Source organism: Pituophis catenifer, unplaced genomic scaffold, assembly GCF_029215685.1.
Source record: "Pituophis catenifer annectens isolate HBS135680 unplaced genomic scaffold, rPitCat1.0.hap2 SCAF_7, whole genome shotgun sequence".
Taxonomy (NCBI): domain Eukaryota; kingdom Metazoa; phylum Chordata; class Lepidosauria; order Squamata; family Colubridae; genus Pituophis; species Pituophis catenifer.
The window spans coordinates 68,790,800-68,810,912 of record NW_027256887.1 but is presented as its reverse complement, the minus strand read 5'-3'; the positions used below and the strand labels follow the sequence as shown (position 1 = coordinate 68,810,912).

The window sequence follows — 20,113 nt, the reverse complement described above, 5'->3', positions numbered from 1 at the left end:
GCCAGAACTGGTGGAGCCCAGCCAAATTGGATGGTCCTTTCAGAGTGGCTGTAATTTCCTGGTGCACCACATGCAGCACTCTTCAACATGTCTTGACAATTATTAAACAGCTCGCAAGATTGAGAAGCATCACTAAAAAGAAAAAAAAACCTTTCTTAAAATGAGAGAAAGTAAATAAGACTGGCAGAGTTGCAATTGATCTTCAAGATATTAATTTCTTTGCCATAAAAGAAGGATATCTTCTAAAATTAATCAGTTTAAATATATTGTAAGAATACAGTGCCTGTCTTGGACAGAATGGCATCTGTTTTTGGTTGTTGCTCCCACTCTACGCTTCCTACTCCCAGCTCACTCCATGCTTACTGTTGTCCCCCAAGAGATTACCTTCAACAGATTGCAATTAATGACCAGAAAATCCCTCCCCTAGAAAGTTTTCTTCAATTTGGTGTCTTCCAGATGGGCTGAATTTCAACAATTGCTACGTTCAACTACTATTCATATCTGGGGGTGATAATTATCTAGTCCAATAGGCTTGGAGAGCACAAGATTGGGAAGATTGTGTTATGTTAGACTGTGATCCTAGTACCAGCAGTGCTTGATCTACAAAGGCATTAAGGGAGATAAATAGATAGACAGGCAGGCAGGCAGGCAGGCAGACAAGGGCAGAAACTGATCAACTGTGTCAGCATCAGTCTCCACAGATTAATTACAGTACCAGCTTTTGGCTACTAGGGAGGTTTCTGTGGGTTTTTGTAGGCTGCTTTCACAACTATTAAGCAATAGTTCATTGTCCTAATTCTAACAGGTCCTGAAACATCAGAAAGTCAGAAAATTTATGGTCTGAGCTCTCCAGACAGATACGACTTCTTGTCTCACTTTGCCTATTAAATAGAATTTTCAAGTCTACACATATTGTAGTCATTGATTTGCTACTGTTTGGCAATTTGTTACAGGAATGCAAGTATTTCTTTATTCTTTACTGATGTCCTACTTGGCAAGAGTTAAGTCGACACAGTCACAAATATGCATAGTGGTACTTAAAAGTTTATGAAACCTTTTGAATTTTCAATATTTCTGCTTAAATATGATCTATAACTCAAGCCCTAGAACTATATAAAGAGAACCTAATTAAAAACATGGCACAAAACATAATTTATTGAGGAAAATGATCCAAGGCTACAGTAACTATTTTCCAATATGACCAGTTACTCCATCATTCCTCTGAGAAACACAAAAGGACTTTCCTAGACAAAACCAAACGTATATCACAATCACACCCCAACAGAAAGCCCACCAGCAGAAATGAGAGCCACTACACCCCTCTAGCAATTGATCTTAGTCGTAGCATATAACCTACATGACTAGCTTACTTCCTCAGTATGTATGTATCAAATATCTTATGTATTTGATACATAAAAATACAATACATTAAAAAATCAGAAGAGCCCTTATTATGCAAGACATATGAAATAATTAGCTTTAGCCACACATCCCCAAGTCTCATGTGCCCCAAATCAGCATGGCCCACAATCAGGATGATGAGATTTCTACAATGTTTTTAGGATCATGTATTACCTTCTCATTTAAATCCTTTGCTTTCGATGAATGAACCAGAACTTTAGAAAGATGGCATCTCTCACATCACCACTGTGAATTTCAGAAACCATAAATAAAAAATACCCCAGATAAGTCATTAGTCCTATAACAAAACTTTAATAAGAATTTAGAAGTTGAGCAGAAATAACTTAGAACTTTGATAAACTTCCTTAGTTAAAATTCCCTCTTCTGCCATGAATTATTGTAAGGGAAGTACATTACTCTTCACAGCTGGTCATCCAAGAATGTTTGCCTAAATATGATAGAAGACCATTAATCTTAAATAGTCTGTCATGGATATATACAGATACCGATTTTCATGAGATCTTTTGCGAATCAATTTCCAACAGCACTGAATCATTCTGAAGCCCTATCTACTTTTGAGATTATTCTTTCCATTATGGCCAACTAGATGAGTACAGAAGGCATATAAAGCATTCCTGAAGACCAAAGACAACTCTTTCCAGCATCTGGAAAGAAGTTAATTGATATTGTTGTTAAGTGTGAGAAGCAGTTGTGAGTTATCTTAATGATGTGCTTTGCACTTCGGCAACCAATTTACTTCATCATGTTACAGAAGAAACGTGATCGGCTTCAATTCCTTGCATGATCTTGAAGTTTCATTCAAGAATTGTGTGAAGGCAGAAAAAACTATCAGCATTTCCAGAGTTGACTGGGCATAGTGCAGGAAACTTCTGGAGAAGTCCACCCCAGGAGACCTCTTACTGGAACTGCCACAGGAGGCAGCATAGGGAAGCATTTTAGAAATAGGGTGTGTGTATGTAAGTCACTTTACAAAACAACTTAGATGTTTTGCACAGCAATTCTTCAGAGAAAATCACCTTTCTGAAACTTTACCCAGGGTTACTCATCGCTGGTCCCAACTTCGCCATAGATTTTGTCTAATACTATGAAAAGTCATCTAAATCAGGGGTTTCCAACCTTGGCAACTTTTAAGCCTGGCGGACTTCAACTTCCAGACTGGCTGGGGAATTCTAGGATTGAAGTCCGCCAGGTTTAAAGTTGCCAAGGTTGGAGACCCCTGATCTAAATCGATGACCAATATTACACACCATCCTTTAACAATATTGTTAGATATTAGCAGTGAAGCAATAGGCTTCACTCAGGTCCGCTGAACAGGCAGGAAAAATACTTGAACCTGATTGGCTGAGCCTCCTGACAGTTTCCTATATGAGGCCAAGCTGTCAGGCAGGCAAGGGCTGGAACTGTACATAGCTACAATAAAGAACTGTTGCTCAAGCCTGGCGTCCGTCTCTTCAATCACCCTATCTAAAAAATATCATCCCCTTTAACTTGCAATGCTCCAAAACAGTGCTAAGAACTGAAAACCCCACAAATTCTTGACTAGGCTGATGGGGATTTGGAGTCTCTTAATGTTTGCAACTGAAGAGCCTTGGTAGTACAGTGGTCTAAGGCACCCTGTTATTAAGCTGGTTATTAAGACCAGCTGCCTGCAATTACTGCAGGTTCGAATCTCGCCAAGGCTCAAGGTTGACTCAGCCTTCCATCCTTTCTAAGGTAGGTAAATTGAGGACCCAGTTATGGGGGCAATAAGCTGATTTTGTATAAATATACAAAAGAATGAAGGCTATTGCTGAGCACATTGTAAGCCGCCCTGTCTCCAGAGAAGGGCGGCATATAAATCAAATTAAAAAAAAAAAAAGAGAGACCCAGATTGGAGAAGGCTGCTCCACCAAACTTTCTTTAATAATAATAATTTTATTGTCATTGTACGTGTATACACAGTATACCCATACAACAAAATTCGCTTAACACCCAAAGACCAGGTCCAACACACATAACAATCCCCAAACACACTCCCACCCACCACAATTCCCTACCCCTAAACCACCCAAACATCCACACAACAGATCAAGTAATGCTGTCCAACAGCTCACTGATGGTGGCCCTTTAGTTCATTGTTGAGTGCAATTATAGCTCTGGGATAAAAACTATTCAGAAAAACGTGCGGTCCGAGTTTTAATTGTTCTGTATCTTGCACTGAAAACCTTCAATTCTTCTGGGGGATCCCGGTATGAACCTGACTTGCTCCAACCTGAATTCCTCCATGCTTTATCGTGCAAGAGAGTTGCAGCTACCTGATCCTCAGGGTGCTGGCCACACTGCTATCCAGTGGTGGGTTTCAATTTTTTTTTTACTACAGGTTCTGTGGGCGTGGCTTGGTGGGCCCAGTGGGCATGGCTGGAGAAGGATACTGTAAAACCTCCATTCCCTCCCCAATCCAGGGGAAGGTTAGCGCAAAATCCCCATTTCCTCCCGATCAGCTGGGAGGCAGAGAATAAATAGGGGCGGGGCCAGTCAGAATTTTTACTACCAGTTTATTTATTTATTTATTGGTTCGATTTATATGCCGCCTTTCTCCGGAGACTCAGAGCAGCTTACAATGCGTTAAGCAATAGCCTTAATATTTTTGTATATACCTGCTTAGTATATAGCAGTTCTCTGAACTACTCAAAATTTCCGCTACCGGTTCTTCAGAACTGGTCAGAACCTGCTGAAACCCACCTCTGGTCCTATCTGCGCTAAGAGGACTACCGCTGGAAAGCGGCTGCCAGAGGGTCGAAATGAGCACCGTAAAACTGAAAAAGCCAGAAGCCCAGATGGCCAATGACCCCCGCTTTGATCTTTCCAGCCGAAGGAACCGCGCTCGGCTCCATCCCGCCTTGGCCGCTGATGGACGCGGGACACGTGGCCCTACAATGCCGACACACGACCTGCCTCCGCCGGTCCAGCCGCCTTCCTCCAACTTTCTCCCGAGACCCTTTGCGCGGGAAGGCGGCTTTAGGGGAGGAGGGGGGGGAGTGTTTCCAGGGGCTCCAGGCAAAGTGGGGGGGGGGGGAAGGGGAGAGAAGTGGCTTCGCTTGCAGAGCCCAGCGGGAGAGTAGTCTTGTTTCTCTGCGCGTAAAAGCAGCCAAAGGCGCTCGCTTAGCCCATAAATAGAATGGAATGTGTTTTTTTTTTCTATGGATACCCTACACACGGCGGTTACACGACTCGAGTTGTTTTCCTTTTGGGAAAGGAGACTTTTAAAAAAAAAGGTGTGAGGCGAGCGGCTCCCTCTTTCTCCAGATTTCGCTTCTCTCAAATGGGGAAGAGTCCTTTTTTTTTTTCTCCTCCTCCTCCTCCCCCGCCTCGCTCATTAGCATGAACTGGAGCTAAGATGCTTAAAACCCCCTCATTATTTAATGCGTCCTAATGGGGGCAGAGCGGGGAGGGCGGCGTTTGGAGGCCGAGCATCAGATGCATCCGTCCGTCCTCCCCCCCCCCACCATAGATTTTTTTTTTTAACGGAATCCTAATGAAAAAGTTTCCCAAAGAAAGGACAGAAACAATGAAGGTTTGAAAAACAAGGCAGAAACCGTCCAGTAGCGCTGTGCTGAGGTCAATGCCACGGTCACCTCATTGTGAAAGAGCAAATTTAAACAGCGAGAAACGGGGAGGGGAAAGGTGGGGGGGGAGAGAAGAGAGATCCCCACCCCATGGAAGGGTCTCAGGATCTCTCTTTCCCCCACCCCCCACCCCGAAATCCCACTTGCCCTGTTGGCTTCATCTTTCTTTTCTCCGTCGCAAGCTGCAGAAGGAAAAGCGGTGGAGGAATCTTTCTTGAAATACTCAGCGCGGGTGGGAAATCTCCCGTTTACAACACTTGTCGTTTTGTTGGTTGGTTGAATTACGCACGAAGACAACAAACGACACATTTTAGCCGCTTCTGGCATAAATTATCACCGGACGCCGCTTTTGAAAGCGAGAATAACAAAAGAAGAAGAAAAAGAGCCCAGGATGTGGGGGCAAAAAAAAAAAAAAAAAACTGTCACAAATCCGTATAAAATCCGTTCCATTTACGCATTTATTTAACTCCACCAACAAGGTTTTTTTTTTTTTTTTTTTTTTTTAGGACGCGGGCCTTTTAAGTTGGAAAACATTCAAAACGAGTTAACTTTTCTCTCCCTCGCCTCTCCTTGGCAGCCCACTTTATTTTTATTCCCCCCCCCCCCACCGATTTGTGCCCTCTTCTTTCCTTGATCGCCTCTCTCCTTTCCCCGGCCGGTCTGGATCTGCCAGTTGCGCGCGCACCGCCGGACGCTCCGCTCCCACGTCAGTTGCCACCCACTGCACGCTCTCTCTCGCGCGCGCGCGCCTGTTGCCGAGGTGTTTCTATACAAACTTCAGCGTCCAGTTGTCATATTAACTATTACACGGCGTAATGACTGAAATCGTCAAAATAAGAGGGAGACGCGAGAGACCTCAACTCCCCCCTCCCCCGCCCCGCGGTGTTCTCCTCCCCCCTGCCACTTTTTTTGTCCACCTCCTCCTCCTCTTTGGCTTGCTCAAACTCTCCCTCTCTCTCTCTCTTTTTTTTTTTTCAAAAGAACTTTTGCAACAAAAGCACTAATTGGGCTCCAGAAAATACCCTGACAAGGCATGGAAGATAAGTTTCATAAAGCCCCACAGTTGTGAAGGGGGGCAGAGCACTCTCAATAGACCCCACGCTTCTTTTCTAAACTCTCTTGCTGAGCCCCCCAAAATAGGCCGATTCTTGAATGCCAGGCCAGCAGAGAGAGCGAGAGAGCGAATGCCCTGCGTATTGTAAAGGTCCCCCTTTTTCTCCCTCGCCTGTTCTTCTTCTCCATCCTCCCAACGAGGCGAGTTATGTCTTCTATGGGGAGAATAAGCTGGGCTTTTTTAATTAAAAAAAAAAAACAACCACCCGATGAAAGACCTTTTGCTTCGTGGTTGTTTTTTTTTTTTATCTTAGACGTGGAAAAGAAAGAGGGGAGGAGATGTGCCTGAGTTTCAAGCCACTGTAACAAAATACGGGCATAAGAATCATAGGGTTCTTTTCTCCTCTCATAAAAGTTCCAAATGTATGGATTCTTTTGAAGATCTGTATTTAGATTAACGGCTTTCCAAAGGCAGGCGTCTCTCATCCTAACTAACAGCGCACAGGGATGAGGGGGGGGGGAGCTTTAAAGCAAAGTAAAAAAAGCAGGAAAACGGGGAAAGAATAGAGAGCAGGCGTTTAAAGAAAATAGGGCAGGGGCTGCCACACCTCCCATTCCCCCTCAAGAACTACACACTGCAATAATATGGGGATTTCTTAATTTAAGGTGATCAGGATAAAGAATATTGTTTGGAGAAATTAAGGATTCTGAACTGCAGATGCTGAACTAGGAAGGGTCCTGGATGGTCTGTAGAGAGAGATGGCATTTCTCTTGATAGAACTCTTTTAGAAAATTTAACAGTTACATTTCTCTGAGAAGTAATTTGAATAGGAAGCAAGAAAGCTTGCTTATTTAGGAGGTTTTTAAAGGGATTTTGGCTACTTAAGAAATTTCTTTGTAGTTTTGGCAGAATTGGAAACTTGTCTTGGTTAAATTAGGTTATAAACAGACAGGTAACCATTCCCCCCTCTTTTTTACTTTTTCCTTCCTTCCTTCCTTCCTCCCTTCCTTCCTTCCTTCCTTCCTTCCTTCCTGAGTTTCTTCTATGGCATTTGTGAAGTTGAGCTATGTACATAGTGAGCATTTATTTCCTTTTTTATTAAAATTATATGTTACCCATCCCACTGTCAAGCAACTCTAGGCAGCTTACAACGTTATAAAAACAAGAATATAAAAACATTAAAAAGTTAAAACATTAATAATTAACACAAGATTGGATAAACTAGAAACCACAAATGGAGTAGAGGATGGGGGCAGATCTTACCTCAAGCAGCATGATGTTTCAGAGGGTGGGAGCCACAGCAAAAAAGGCTCTTCTCCTGTTCCCTACCAGCTGAAGTTCCTTGATGGGATTTGCAGCATCCTTCTTGTGCTGGAACAAGTGGGGTGGACCAGTCCCACTGGGGTGAAATGATTCCTCAAATAGCCATGCTTTAAAGGAGTTAACCAATACCTTGAATTGATCCTGGAAACAAACCACCAAACATTGCAGGTCACGCAACAACAGTATTACATGATGATCCCTAGGGGGCCTTAGGACTGTCCGTGCAGTTGCATTCTGTATCAGCTGTAACTTCTGAATTCTCTTCAAGGGAAACTCCATGTATAGCACTTTGCAGTAGTCCAAATACAAGATGATTGGGCTGATGACTGAGTGCAGTGCCTCATGATCCAAGAAAGTGCAAGTAACATAAGTAAGTAAGTAAATTGGGTCTAGGACAGTGATGGCTAACCTTTTTGTCTCGTGCCAAAAACGAGGGGAACATGGGGGTGTCGCGTGTGTGTATGCCCACACCCATAATTCAATGCGCCCCCCCCCCCACACACACTCCTCCTGCTTTTGGCACATGATGGCCCAGTGGGCCCGGTAGGCCCGTTTTTCACCCTCCCGAGACTTTCTTGGAGCCTGGGGAGGGCGAAAACGGTCTTCCCCACCCCCCCGGAGGCCCTTCGAGGCCAAAAATGGCCTGTTTCCCAATTTACGGTGGGCCCAGATGGCCCGAAAATCAGATGGCCGGTGTGCCCATGTGCACTGGAGCTGAGTTAGAGCAATGCTCGCGTGCCCACAGATATGGATCCGCGTGCCACCTGTGGCACACGTGCCATAGGTTCACCATCACGGGTCTAGGACAACTCGGTCCGGCCAGCTCGCCTCTGCAAGTCACCTCCGCCAAGTCATCACTACCAAGTTGCTGCAGGACAACTTCACACAGCCAACTCTCACAGGGACAACTCACCATGGTGGCCAAAGAAAGAGTCAAGCAGGCAACCGGGTGGTGGCAAGCTGGCAGCAATGAGCTGGCTGTGCCAAGCTGGCTGAGCTGAGCTGTCCCATTCCAAATAAGTTTATTGTTGCAACCACAGGTCCTAACAATATAGCATAACATAAAATAACTATGCTATATTTCATTCAAAGTTTAAATAATGGAGCAAATGTAACATCTAGAAACACATCTGCAACAGGATCGTTCCATTGTTTTAAGATCTGAGCCCTTGAGTTCTCCTATCAACAATAATTTGGCCCTGATATCATCATAAATGGGACATTGGAGGACATAATAATGACCTCCACTTGATTAACACTACAAGGTCAGAGATGTTTTTCAACAGGGCATGTATCTAGTGGTTCAAGTCTGCTTTTCGGCAATCACTTGTCACCATTACGGTGCTTGGCTAATAAACCCACTTGCTAACTAGCCTCACTGAATTCAGTGAAAGTAACTTCAATGTGTAGAGCTGCATGGCCACTTTTATTTGTTTTGTTGAATGGTCGTTAGACACATTTCATCCCTATTTGGCTACCAGATTCCAACAATTCTGAGTGGCTTAAGCAACAACAGCAAAATCAAAATAAGACCACCAAACTGGGATCTTCCAGAAGGATTGGATTTTTCCCAGCTGCCTAATCATATCCACTGCATCAGAGGTAAAGAATGATTTATCCCCCCCTCCCCTTGTCATACCATTGGTAATCATTCTACCTTGGCCATTCAACCCTAAGCAGTTTTCACCCCAGTTGGTCATCAAATTTGCCTTTTTTCCTAGTCTCTGCCAAGCTGTTTGCCCTATTTGATAATAAGCTTAGAAACAGAAACCAGTCCATTTCTGGCCAAAGTGTGGATTTAACATGCTTCAAATCTATGAATAAATATTTAAATAAATAGGTGGTGGATTTGTTGTTGTTGTTTTGCCTCTTCATGTGTTGATATCTCATGCAGAGCCCAAAATTTGGTCCCTAAGGTAGCTTCAGTATTAATATATATAATGGTACTTACCTGTCCTACTGCTATCAGGATACAGCAATGGAGGAAGCCAAGAGAATTTATTCTGCATGATGGAGAAATTATGCTATGGGCTAAGACACACCACTGTAGTGTGCAAAGAATGACACCACTCAATTCCCCCCCCCTCCCAGTTAGTTAAGGCATCATCACAATACAATAGAAGATGTTCCCGCAAAATAATGTTCAATATTGGACAGAAGAACTCAGTAAATGTATAGGTTCCCCCTATGATGAACACATTTAAGAGATTAGGGGAAGCTGATACACACGTATAGATGAAAAACATGATGGAAACCTACAGTTTAAGCACAAAATGCACTCTTTCTTTTTTAATGATCTATTTTATTTTTAATTTACATATAGTTGTAATATCTTCGTGCTTGAACACCTTTGCCAGTTAGCTGCTCCTGGAAGCCAAGAATGGGAAGGCTCAAGTGGGAAGAGACCAATTCATGTTTAGTGCAGGAATTCAGGTTAAAAATACCCTGGACAAATGTCTCATCAATCTTTATTTGACCATATTCAGCAAAAGGGAATCCATAGTCACTCTAGACAACTGATTCAATTGCCCAAATGTTTTTATCCTTAGGAAATACTTATTAACCTTCAACCAGAATATATTTTAATGTAGAGTTTATCCCAATGATATCCATTATTCTTTCTCTACTCTGAGATAACAGAAAGCGGATTATAGCTACTGTCACCTCCTTCTCTTCCTTCTATGTGATATTCCTTTAAGAACCTGAAGATTGGGTTCATACAATATGCTTAGCTTGACTACTGAATTAAACCATTTTCTGTATCTGCACAGCCCAGGGAGTCCCAAATTAATCAAATGTGCTGGCTCAGACAACTAAGTGCTAAGTCACAAATCAACCAAGTTTAAACTAACCTATCTTCGTATGTTGTATAAATACAGCTGCAAGATCTTTTAGTCACCTAGATAAGCACTTGTTGAGTAAGGACCATTCTGGTTCTGATCTACTATAATTCCAAGATCTTTTGCATTTGTACTGTGGTTTTTTTGTCAAAATAAGATCTCTGGCTAATTTCCAGCTTCCAAGTACAATTCAAAATGTTGTTTATGAGCTACTTATCATGACTTAGGATCAGTTTTTCTGACATTAAGTAGTTTTGGAAGAACTTTTCCCTTGTCCATTTGGTCCTACACAAATGTTTATGAAGGAGCAGAAAAATGATCCAGTTTTGGAGACACATACCAAAGGACAGTCAGCTAATAGCTCCTTCTTTGTTGTACTTCTGCCAATTGTTGAAAATGTTTTATAGGTAGTCCTTGACTTACAACAGTTCATTTAGTGATCATTCTAAGTTATAATGTCATTGAAAAAAGTGACTTAAGACCATTTTTCATACTTACAACTGTTGCAGCATCCCCATAGTCGTGTGATCAAAATTCGGATGCTTGGCAACTTGGTTCATATTTATGATAGTGTTCAGGGATCATGTGATCACCTTTTGTAACCACCTGACAAGCAAAGTCAAACCAGATTCGCTTAATAACTGTTACTAAATTAACAGCTGCAGTGATTCACTTACCAACTGTGGCACAAAGATTGTAAAATGGGTCCAACATTCACTTAAAAACTGTCACACTTAGCAACATAAATTTTGGCCTTACTTGTGATCGTAAGTCGAGGACTACCTGTATTTTGTCAGGACTCTGGGATTTTCAGCTGACAAAGTAGATGGGTATTTTTGTTGACATTTTTTAAAGGGTATGTTTTAATGCAATTTAATCCTGTTTTAATCTATTTGTTAGCTGCCTTAAGTACTGGTAAAGAGCTGGGATATATTATATAAACATATACATATTTTCACTAGCAGGTAGTTTCTTTTTCATATGCTAGAATACGGGTGTCAAACTCAATTTCATGGAGGGCCGCATCAGGGCTATGGTTGACCTCGGGGGGCTGGTGTGGCCAACTGGGTGGGCGTGGCCAACTTGACACCACCACTCCCCAAACTGCAGGCATGTTTCCTCTTTGCACTGGGTAGACCGGGCTGAAGCCATGCTGGCCCGATGTTTCCTCTTCACATTGGGTAGATTAGGCCGAAGTGATGTGGGCCAGCTTACATTTTCCAGGATGGCCCCATGGGCCAGATCTGACCACATTGCAGGCCGAATCCGGCCCAGGGGCCTTGAGTTTGACACCCCTGTGCTAGAATATTACATCTTTATGATCACCTGTTTTCAGTCTGAGCCACTGTACCATTTCAGAACTTAATGCCATTCTACTGCATTTGTTGGCCTGTTCTTCTGATGGGATCAAGTCTTATTCAACTCTCTTAAAAATTATACATGGCCTTTTCACATCCCATTCTTTGCCAAGTTTATGTTTTTCTCATCTGTTGGAATTTAGCTCATATCATTCTCAGTCACCATAACCTAACAATCTTGCACTTTAGGCAGGGGTGAAATGCTCCCAGTTGGGAGCGGATCACCCGATCCGGTAGCAATAGCGGCAGGTAGTTTGGAGAACTGGTAGCAGAAATCCCTGCCCCCCCCATGCCCAACTAAGCTGCGCGATCATCAGAGGCTTTCTTTTTACTTTTAAAAGCATTTTTTCTACAACCTCGAGGTTGTAAAACAAATGCTTTTAAAAGGTAAAAAAAGCCTCTGACGATCACAGCTGAGCAGCACGATCGTGAGGCTTTTTTTTTTACTTTTAAAAGCAATGCTTTTAAAAGTAAAAAAAAAGATTGCACACCACAGCTGATCACTCCCCTTGCGCACTGTTCTATTTACTGCATGCCTCCTTTTGGCGTGCCCTGTGCGCGCACCTCACATTTGGTGCATGGTTCGCACTGCGCATGTGCAGCCAGCGAACCTGTAGTAAACCGGTTCAGATTTCACCACTGACTTTAGGTCTATTTCATACTTAATATCTGGCATAAGTAGGATGATAAAGACAATGACAACAACGATAATGACAAGGATAGTAAAATCATCAGCATCTCAGGCATATAATCAGACAATTGCAACCATCTTGTTATAATGTCCATTTGGACCAGCAGTTCACTTGCCCTTTGGCAAGCCTGATTCCCCGTCCCCACAAAGCTGCCATGAAGAAAAAGCTGTAGGGGTGAGATCGCTCCCATGACCTCAATTTCTTGAAATAACTTTCCACCCGTCCAGGTCAACTATACCATCTTTTCTATGCAGGAGAAACTACTTTTAAATAAAGTATAGGGCAGTTGCCAGGCACTATTTTTTGTTTTCTAAGTACTTATTTATTTATTTATTGGTTTGATTTATATGCCGCCCTTCTCCGGAGACTCAGGGCGGCTTACAATGCGTTAAGCAATAGCCTTCATACTTTTGTATATACTTGCTTAGTAGGGCTTTCGACCCCCCCCCCAAGCAGTGTTCTTTTTTATACAAAGTCCGTTTATTGCCCCCACAATCTGGGTCCTCATTTTACCTACCTTGGAAGGATGGAAGGCTGAGTCAACCTTGAGCCTGGTGAGATTTGAACTCGGAGTAATTGCAGGCAGCTGGCAGCTAAGTGCTACTTAACAGCATTTTAGTTCGCTGCATCACCAAGGCTCAAGTATGCCAAGAGATAACTTGAAAATAAATATGGAGCTGTATGATACCATCTCATGTGTATGTAAAATTCATGTCATTTATTTAATGAGTGGTTTTATAAAAACACAACATTGTTAGAAGACTGGAACCAAGAAAGTGCCAAGGGAGGCATAACTGGTGCTCATGAACCCAAGACTGTTTTCCCTGAAGCACTGAATAAGAGATTTCCTTTAGAAGGTATTTCATGCCAAGCTATCACTCATAAACATGAACCTAAATCCATACAATAATTCTTTCGGCCTATTTACAATGGTGGCTGGATATTTGTCCTCAGTGAGCCATTTTATAAATCTCTCCTGAGTCTTGAACAGGTGTTAGTGTGCTTGTAGTGATGAAATTTGTAGAGCTACAAAGTTCCCTGCTATAAAAAAAGGTCAAAGTGAAATGGGTTTTGGATTTATTACCTATCCAAGAGACAGATATGGCTAAAATCTTAGAGAAAAAAGCCTCTTTGAGGAAGAAATGAAAAACACTACATTACTTCTAGTATGTATAGTGACTGTATTGCTCCCAAGAAGCAGAGATTTTTTCTTATTTGAGAAGAAATTCACCAAAATGTTTCTTCCCATTTTATTTATTTCAATGGAATTATATTGATATCCAGGGCCGGATTTAGATGAAAAGAGGCCCTAGGCTATTCCACTTATGAGGCCCTTTCACCTATAGTAAAAGTGTAATTTTAATTTTGCTAACAATTTGAATGTAGGCCCCTCTTGATCTTGAGGCCCTAGGCTGAAGCCTAGTTAGCCTATAGGAAAGTCCGGCCCTGTTGATATCCATTTCACCACTGCAACTCTGGAAAATTAACAAAAGTATTTTTAAAGGATGTATATAAATACATATCTTGACAAACTAGAAATAAAAAATGGACATCAAGTTCTCATTTGTAAGAGGAAACCATCTATGTACATTTGTGTTTCTGTTCAGTTTGACAATCATTCTTATTCAGATGTAAACCCAGTCAGGGTTAAGAATCTTTTGCAAATCAGTATTTTCAAATTTGAATTTCTTTCTCCCAAGCTAATTTCTCTTGCAATACTCTACTTTCTACTGGATTCAGACCTGAAAATGCAGCCCAATCTGGTCAAAAAGGCACCAAAACATGGCTACTGTGCAGCAATTTTTTTTCACCTTATGGCCTGCAGATGTTTTGGGACTCAGAGGTTTTGTGCACACTGGTAAGCTTTGGGGAAATATCCATTTCTGCACCCACCAACTTCTCTATAATGTAATTTTTTTCATAATTGTTTGTAGCCAAGTAAATGGAAGGTGGGGATAAAGCAAAATACTGGAATAAATAATGACTCGAATCAGTATTAGTCTACCTGATTATTTCACATATTGAATCATTCTAGTTTGTCCAGAGTGGCCCAAGGCAATTCTCTGTAAAGTATTATTCCCTTAATTTAAGGGCCTTAAGGATACGTGATTGGACAACTCTTATTCAGGTGTTCGGAGTACCTTCCGCTAACAATTCTGGCGACTATGGGAGTAAATATGGAGGCTGAACGCTGTTGGACTCGTTTCCAGGTAAAGAGCATCAGCTTATGCAATTTCAATGCGTTTTTTCCCCTCCTCCTTCCTTTAGGAAATATCACTAACCAATTGATCGGGCAATTTAATCAATCATTTTGAAAGTATCTTGGCTTTTCCTCGCGGGCTCATATAGAGCGCTAAGAGAGAAAGAAACGGAGATTTAACCATCCTTTGTGGGCGTGGGGGGAAAACCTCCAGGCTCATGGACGCCGCCAGGTTCTGCCCTGAAAAGCGGCCGTCCCTCTCGATCTCGGCAGCTCCCCAGCGCTTTTCAAGTGGGCTCTCCACCTCCTCTATTTCATCTGAGCCTCCTCAGCGCGTTTGCATAAAAAATGGTCCTTCCAAGTCCGCGGCAGCCCGTCCGCCGCTTTGGGCCACCCAGCTGGCTTTTCCCCCCTTACATTCGAGCGCGTAAGATGCTTCTAAAGAGGCACCGCCATCTCCCTCAGCTCTAGGAGCCCAAGAAAAGGTACGGACCCCTCGGGCAAACTCCCCGTCCCTTCGGACAGCCTGCCGCCTGCCCTGGAGTCTCGAGCGCCCAGCGTCCCGCAACCTTCCCCGCTACTTTTCCTCCCCCTCCTCCTCCTCCTCGCCTCCCCCCCCCACTGTCCCATTACCGCCTACTTCTAACGCTCAACCAATCGGCGCTCGCTGCTCCGTGTGGGCCCCTATCCTTCCTTCATCCCCAAGCTGCGGTCCAGCCCAATTGTTTATTCAGCGGCTGGGCCAACGGCACGCGCCGGGCGCACGCACTTGCAACAACAAACCTCGCAAGGGGAGAGGCGGAGGGGAGAAGAAGGGGCGGAGCACCGGCCCAAACGCGTGTGCTGGGGTTTTCGCCGGGTCTCTCCGCCCGTGCGCGCGCGCCCGCGCGCTTCCCGCCGTATCGAGCTTTCCTCGCCACCCACCCACACCCCACCCGCCACGAAAGTCCTTCCCCAACCCACCCTCCCCGCAATGAAAAGGCGGCAGCTCTCTTCCGCTCGCTGCCCTTCACTGCAAAGCCGGGAGTGTGTGGAAGGCGCAAGGTGCAGGGTGGGTGTGAGGAGACGGCGAGGCAGCCGAAGTGGGAGGAGGGGGAGGCGCGAGCGTAGGAGGAGGTGGGGGGTGGGAGAGTGAAGTGTGAAAAGAAGAGACGCGGGGCGGGGGGGGGGAGGGAGAGACCGTAAGCGGAGCTTCGGCCATCCCTTATAAGAGAGACAATCTCTGGTCCTTTTTTGGCAAAAGCGCTTTGGCCAAGCAGGCTGCACACACGCGAGCGCCACGAGCCTCCTTCGGTTGCAAAGGAAGGGGGAGGAGGGAAAGCAAAGCGGTGCCATCGGAGCCCGCTCGCTTTCTACCTTCTGCAAAGCCTCCCCCGCCTTTCCTTTCCCGATTCACTATTTCTTCTTCTTCTTCTTCTTCTACCTCCCCCGCGCCAAAGGCCAGCAAACGCCGCGAGCCCCGCCGCGCGCCTTGCCTCCTCCGTGCGGCCGCCCAATGGCCAGCGGCAGCCCTGCCAAGATGGACAGCAGCGCCAGCCAGCCGCCGCCTCCCCCGCCGTTCCTCCAGCCCGCCTGTTTCTTCGCGGCCGCCGCCGCCGCGGCCGCCGCCGCAGTAGCCGCTTCACAAAGCGCGCAACAGCAGCAGCAGCAGCAGCTGAGCCCGGCGGCGGGCGGCCAACAGAACCAGCCCTCTCCGGGCGCCGCCAAAGCGTCTGCTGCGGCTGCGCCGAAGCAGCCTCAGCAGCAGGTCAAGCGGCAGCGCTCGGCGTCGCCGGAGTTGATGCGCTGCAAGAGACGCCTCAACTTCAGCGGCTTCGGCTACAGCCTCCCTCAGCAGCAGCCGGCGGCGGTGGCGCGACGGAACGAGCGGGAAAGGAACCGCGTCAAGCTCGTCAACCTGGGCTTCGCCACCCTCCGCGAGCACGTCCCCAACGGCGCCGCCAACAAGAAGATGAGCAAAGTGGAGACGCTGCGCTCGGCCGTCGAGTACATCCGAGCCCTGCAGCAGCTGCTTGACGAACACGACGCCGTCAGCGCCGCCTTCCAGGCCGGCGTCCTCTCGCCCACCATCTCCCCCAATTACCCCAACGACATGAACTCCATGGCAGGCTCGCCTGTCTCCTCGTACTCCTCGGACGAAGGGTCCTACGATCCCCTCAGCCCCGAAGAGCAGGAACTGCTGGATTTCACCAACTGGTTCTGAGAGGCCCTGGTGGCCCCTCGCCGCGTTGACTTTGCAGCAGGTGGGTTTGGCTTGGCTTGGCTTCTTGGGCAGGGGAGGGGTGGCAGCCGCGGCGGTGGACTCTTGGGGGGCGCCGGTGGCTCCTCGTGCGCCTGGAGAAGAGGAGGAGGAGGAGGAGGCAGCTTTTCTGGTCCTAGAGAAGGCTGCAGAGGCTGCTGTGAAGAAGGGCATTTTATAAACCCAGCCGGCTGACTTTACCATAAGGAACATGGCAGAGGACTCCAGACACTTATGAGGGTTTGGGGAATGAGAGAACTGCATCCTGTTTCCAGTCCCATAACAGTCTTAACCCAGTCCTTGACAGGGACTGTCATAATAACCACAAATTAACCTGCAAACTGCTGCTTTTGCGAAAGATGCTCAAAAACTCCAGCTTAACGTTAACCAAGCTTGACATGTTGAGTGAGAGCAGCCACTAATTTTTTAACTGACCTGATTAAGCTGTTTCTGTGCGTGCAGCCAGTGAGACTTGAGGGGCCAACTCTGTGGTCCGTTTTTCAGTTATGGCAATAAGGTGGTTTAACGGAGAATGGGGTGACTTTGTCAAAACTGAAGATCTTGCTTAGATTCCCAAGTGACAAGTGGAAGGGGGGGGGGGGGATGTAGCTGTATTTGCATGTGAGGCTGCTGCAGTAGCTTGAGTGACTCTAGTAATACCCGTCAGTAAAACAGCCCTGGCCTAAATGGGTTGTGTATTGTAAAATCTGACTTCCTAGATAAGAACAAATAATAACTGGAAAAATAGTTTCTATACTTCTGGGAATCTCAGTAGGGCAGAGGGCTTTTCTCAAGTAGCTGGATTCCACTCCCCTTAGGCTGATGGTGTATGTTTCCTTGCATTCAAGCCTACCCCAAAGTGTCTCACCTAAATAAACATGTAAAGATCAATTGGAAGACATTATCAGATATAAGCTATCATATATGAGTTTCTGTTTGCTGGCCTTATAATCCAAAAGCAATTTATCTGGAAGAAAGTCAACATTTCCAGGTAACGGGGTCCATAGTTTTATGATGCAAATATCCAAAGGAAATTATTTCCAATTGTGACTGGTAGGGGATGATACCCATCCTATAACAGTAAGCAGGACCATCCCATGACCATAAGTAGACAACTTACGTCACATCATGTCACACATGTCATATCTATCACCATAGATTGCCTGTGTCATGTCATTTACATCCTGAACCCCATCAGTGCCTGGCTGGAAGATTGTCTAGAGATTGTGTGCACATTCTTTTGAGGTATACCATAGAAGAAAAGCTCAAAAAGACTAATTAAACAGTCCTGTATTTAGTGCAATTAAATGCATATATTTAATAGAACTTACTTCCTATGAGTTATGTTTAACACCACAGACTAAAGCTACAAGTTCTCTGTTTTTCTATATATAAGCATCCTCAAGTCTTTCAGAATAGACACATATGACTGAACATTCTAGGACCCAATTGGGAATGGGTGTCACTGAATGTACTGAGAATTGTATAACAACCCTAATTGATTTACTTGGTAAGTATTAAGTAAAATCCAAATGGGCAAGTATAGTGCAATCACATATACACACATTTAGAAGTTAAGACTTGTTTTGCTTTATGGAGTAGCAACCTGTCATTCCAAAGCCAGCTGTTTTGAGAATTGCTGTTTTCCATTTAGGTCATATGTTAACATTGCTTTCTCTTCTCTTTCCTTATGTTGCACAGGACTTCCTGAAAAATCATTCCATCTTACTACTACTACTTTCCCCTTTCGTTGTGGAAAGGAAAGGAAAGCCAAGACACTGAAGCACAGAAGGAATTAAACTTCCTCTCCACAAAACCTGAAGCACTCCCAAATACTGCCTTTGCACTCCAGCTGTTTAAAGAGACATGCGGCCCAGGTCTGTGGGCATTTACTAGGAAATAGAAATCCACTGAGCTGAATAGAACTTACTATTCCCAATAAGTATGCATAGAATTACAGACCAACGATTCAATCTCTTATACACTTACTGAAAGTGGGGCTTGCTTGCAAGTAAAGATGTAAAATCAGGCTGCACACAATGGACCCAGAAGCAAAAGGGAGAGCTGTGATGTGAAAATATCTACCTATTCTTTACCCCCAAAGTTAAATTATACTGCCTATTTCACTACTGCCTATTCATAAATCTTCAACAGAACTAGGAGCTTCCCTTTTTACTGAAATACAGTATTGCCTCTACCCACTTCCAAAAATGTTTTCACTGCCTTCTGGCCGTAAATTGAAACATGAGCTAATTATATGTGTCAAAAAGGAACAGGATTAATGTGATCAGACCAATATTAAGCATATTTGTTAAATTCAGTAAATTTATTCAGAAATCTGTGTGAAAAGGCCTGCAATCCTGGCTGCCTAATGCTTGTGAAGCTGCGGAAACCCCAAACTATGCTCTACTCAAAGAATTGTCTGAAATGTCCTATCTTTGTCTACTTTCCAACTACCATTCCCATTATAAAATGCTTCCATGTTTTTCTTGCAAACTTTTTATTATATTAAAAAAAATCTATTTGTATCAAGCCTAACCAATTTGGGGAATATATTAAGCTATTTTTGTATATAAGAGCCAGAGAAATTTATAGTCTTTTTTGTACAAATGGTATAAAATATGTATATCATGATAACTTTTTTAAAGATATGTGATGCTTATTACCTCTTCCTGTCTAGATGTGTGTGTAGACAACATGACCTTACAACTGCCATGTTTTTGTTATGTGGTTTTGTAAAGGACTTGGGAATGCCTCCAAATGTACTTTAGCACCAATGTGTCTTACTTTTTTATAGAAAGTTTGCTAATGTATTAATAATCAATGTTCAAAATGAACAAACTTTATGCAGCTATTGTCCAAACACAAAATGGTAGCTATTTATTTTACAAGCTGCTGCCTTTTGAAGAAAAAAGAAAAGAGGAGGAAACACTCTTTTACTGCCTTTCCATTCTGTTTTATTATAAACTTACGAAAGTCATGTGTAACGACATTTTATACAAAATAGTTTGATAATAAACTTTGTTTCAATTAAAATGAAATCTTCCTGGTTGTTGTGTACCCTTCTGCCATTGATTAAACCTGTACAGGAAAGGCAAATATTTGGGTGGCATGTCACTTCTAAACAGCCATATATAGGGTTTCTATACAAAACTTCCCATATTATGCTGGCATTCTTTTGCCTTTCTATTTTGCAAATGTCTGTAAAATCAAGAGAGGCCTGCCTGTCTGCCTCTTCCATTGTTCTTCATTGTAACCACTGGACATTTCAAAATTTTCTCCATAGAATGGATCCCAACAGAGAGGGGCTACATCTACAAGTCTTTCAAATTTGACCACCTTCTGATAAAACAGGGTGTTGTGGATAGATCAGATTGGGC

At 44.0% G+C, this 20,113-nt stretch overlaps 1 protein-coding gene across 1 annotated transcript; it reads left to right on the top strand.

Annotated features, from left to right (window-relative positions):
* Positions 1-15,989: 15,989 nt before the first annotated feature.
* ASCL1 (achaete-scute family bHLH transcription factor 1) lies at positions 15,990-18,462 on the top strand. The gene is made up of 2 exons (XM_070947555.1): positions 15,990-16,737; positions 18,435-18,462. Exon 1 carries the CDS (start codon positions 15,990-15,992, stop codon positions 16,695-16,697), a length of 708 nt encoding a protein of 235 aa, XP_070803656.1. The 3' UTR covers positions 16,698-16,737; positions 18,435-18,462.
* Positions 18,463-20,113: the final 1,651 nt, after the last annotated feature.

Bases quoted from the DNA above. Each gene is read 5' to 3' on its own strand.
- ASCL1 (XM_070947555.1), top strand. From the start codon at position 15,990: ATGGCCAGCGGCAGCCCTGCCAAGATGGACAGCAGCGCCAGCCAGCCG.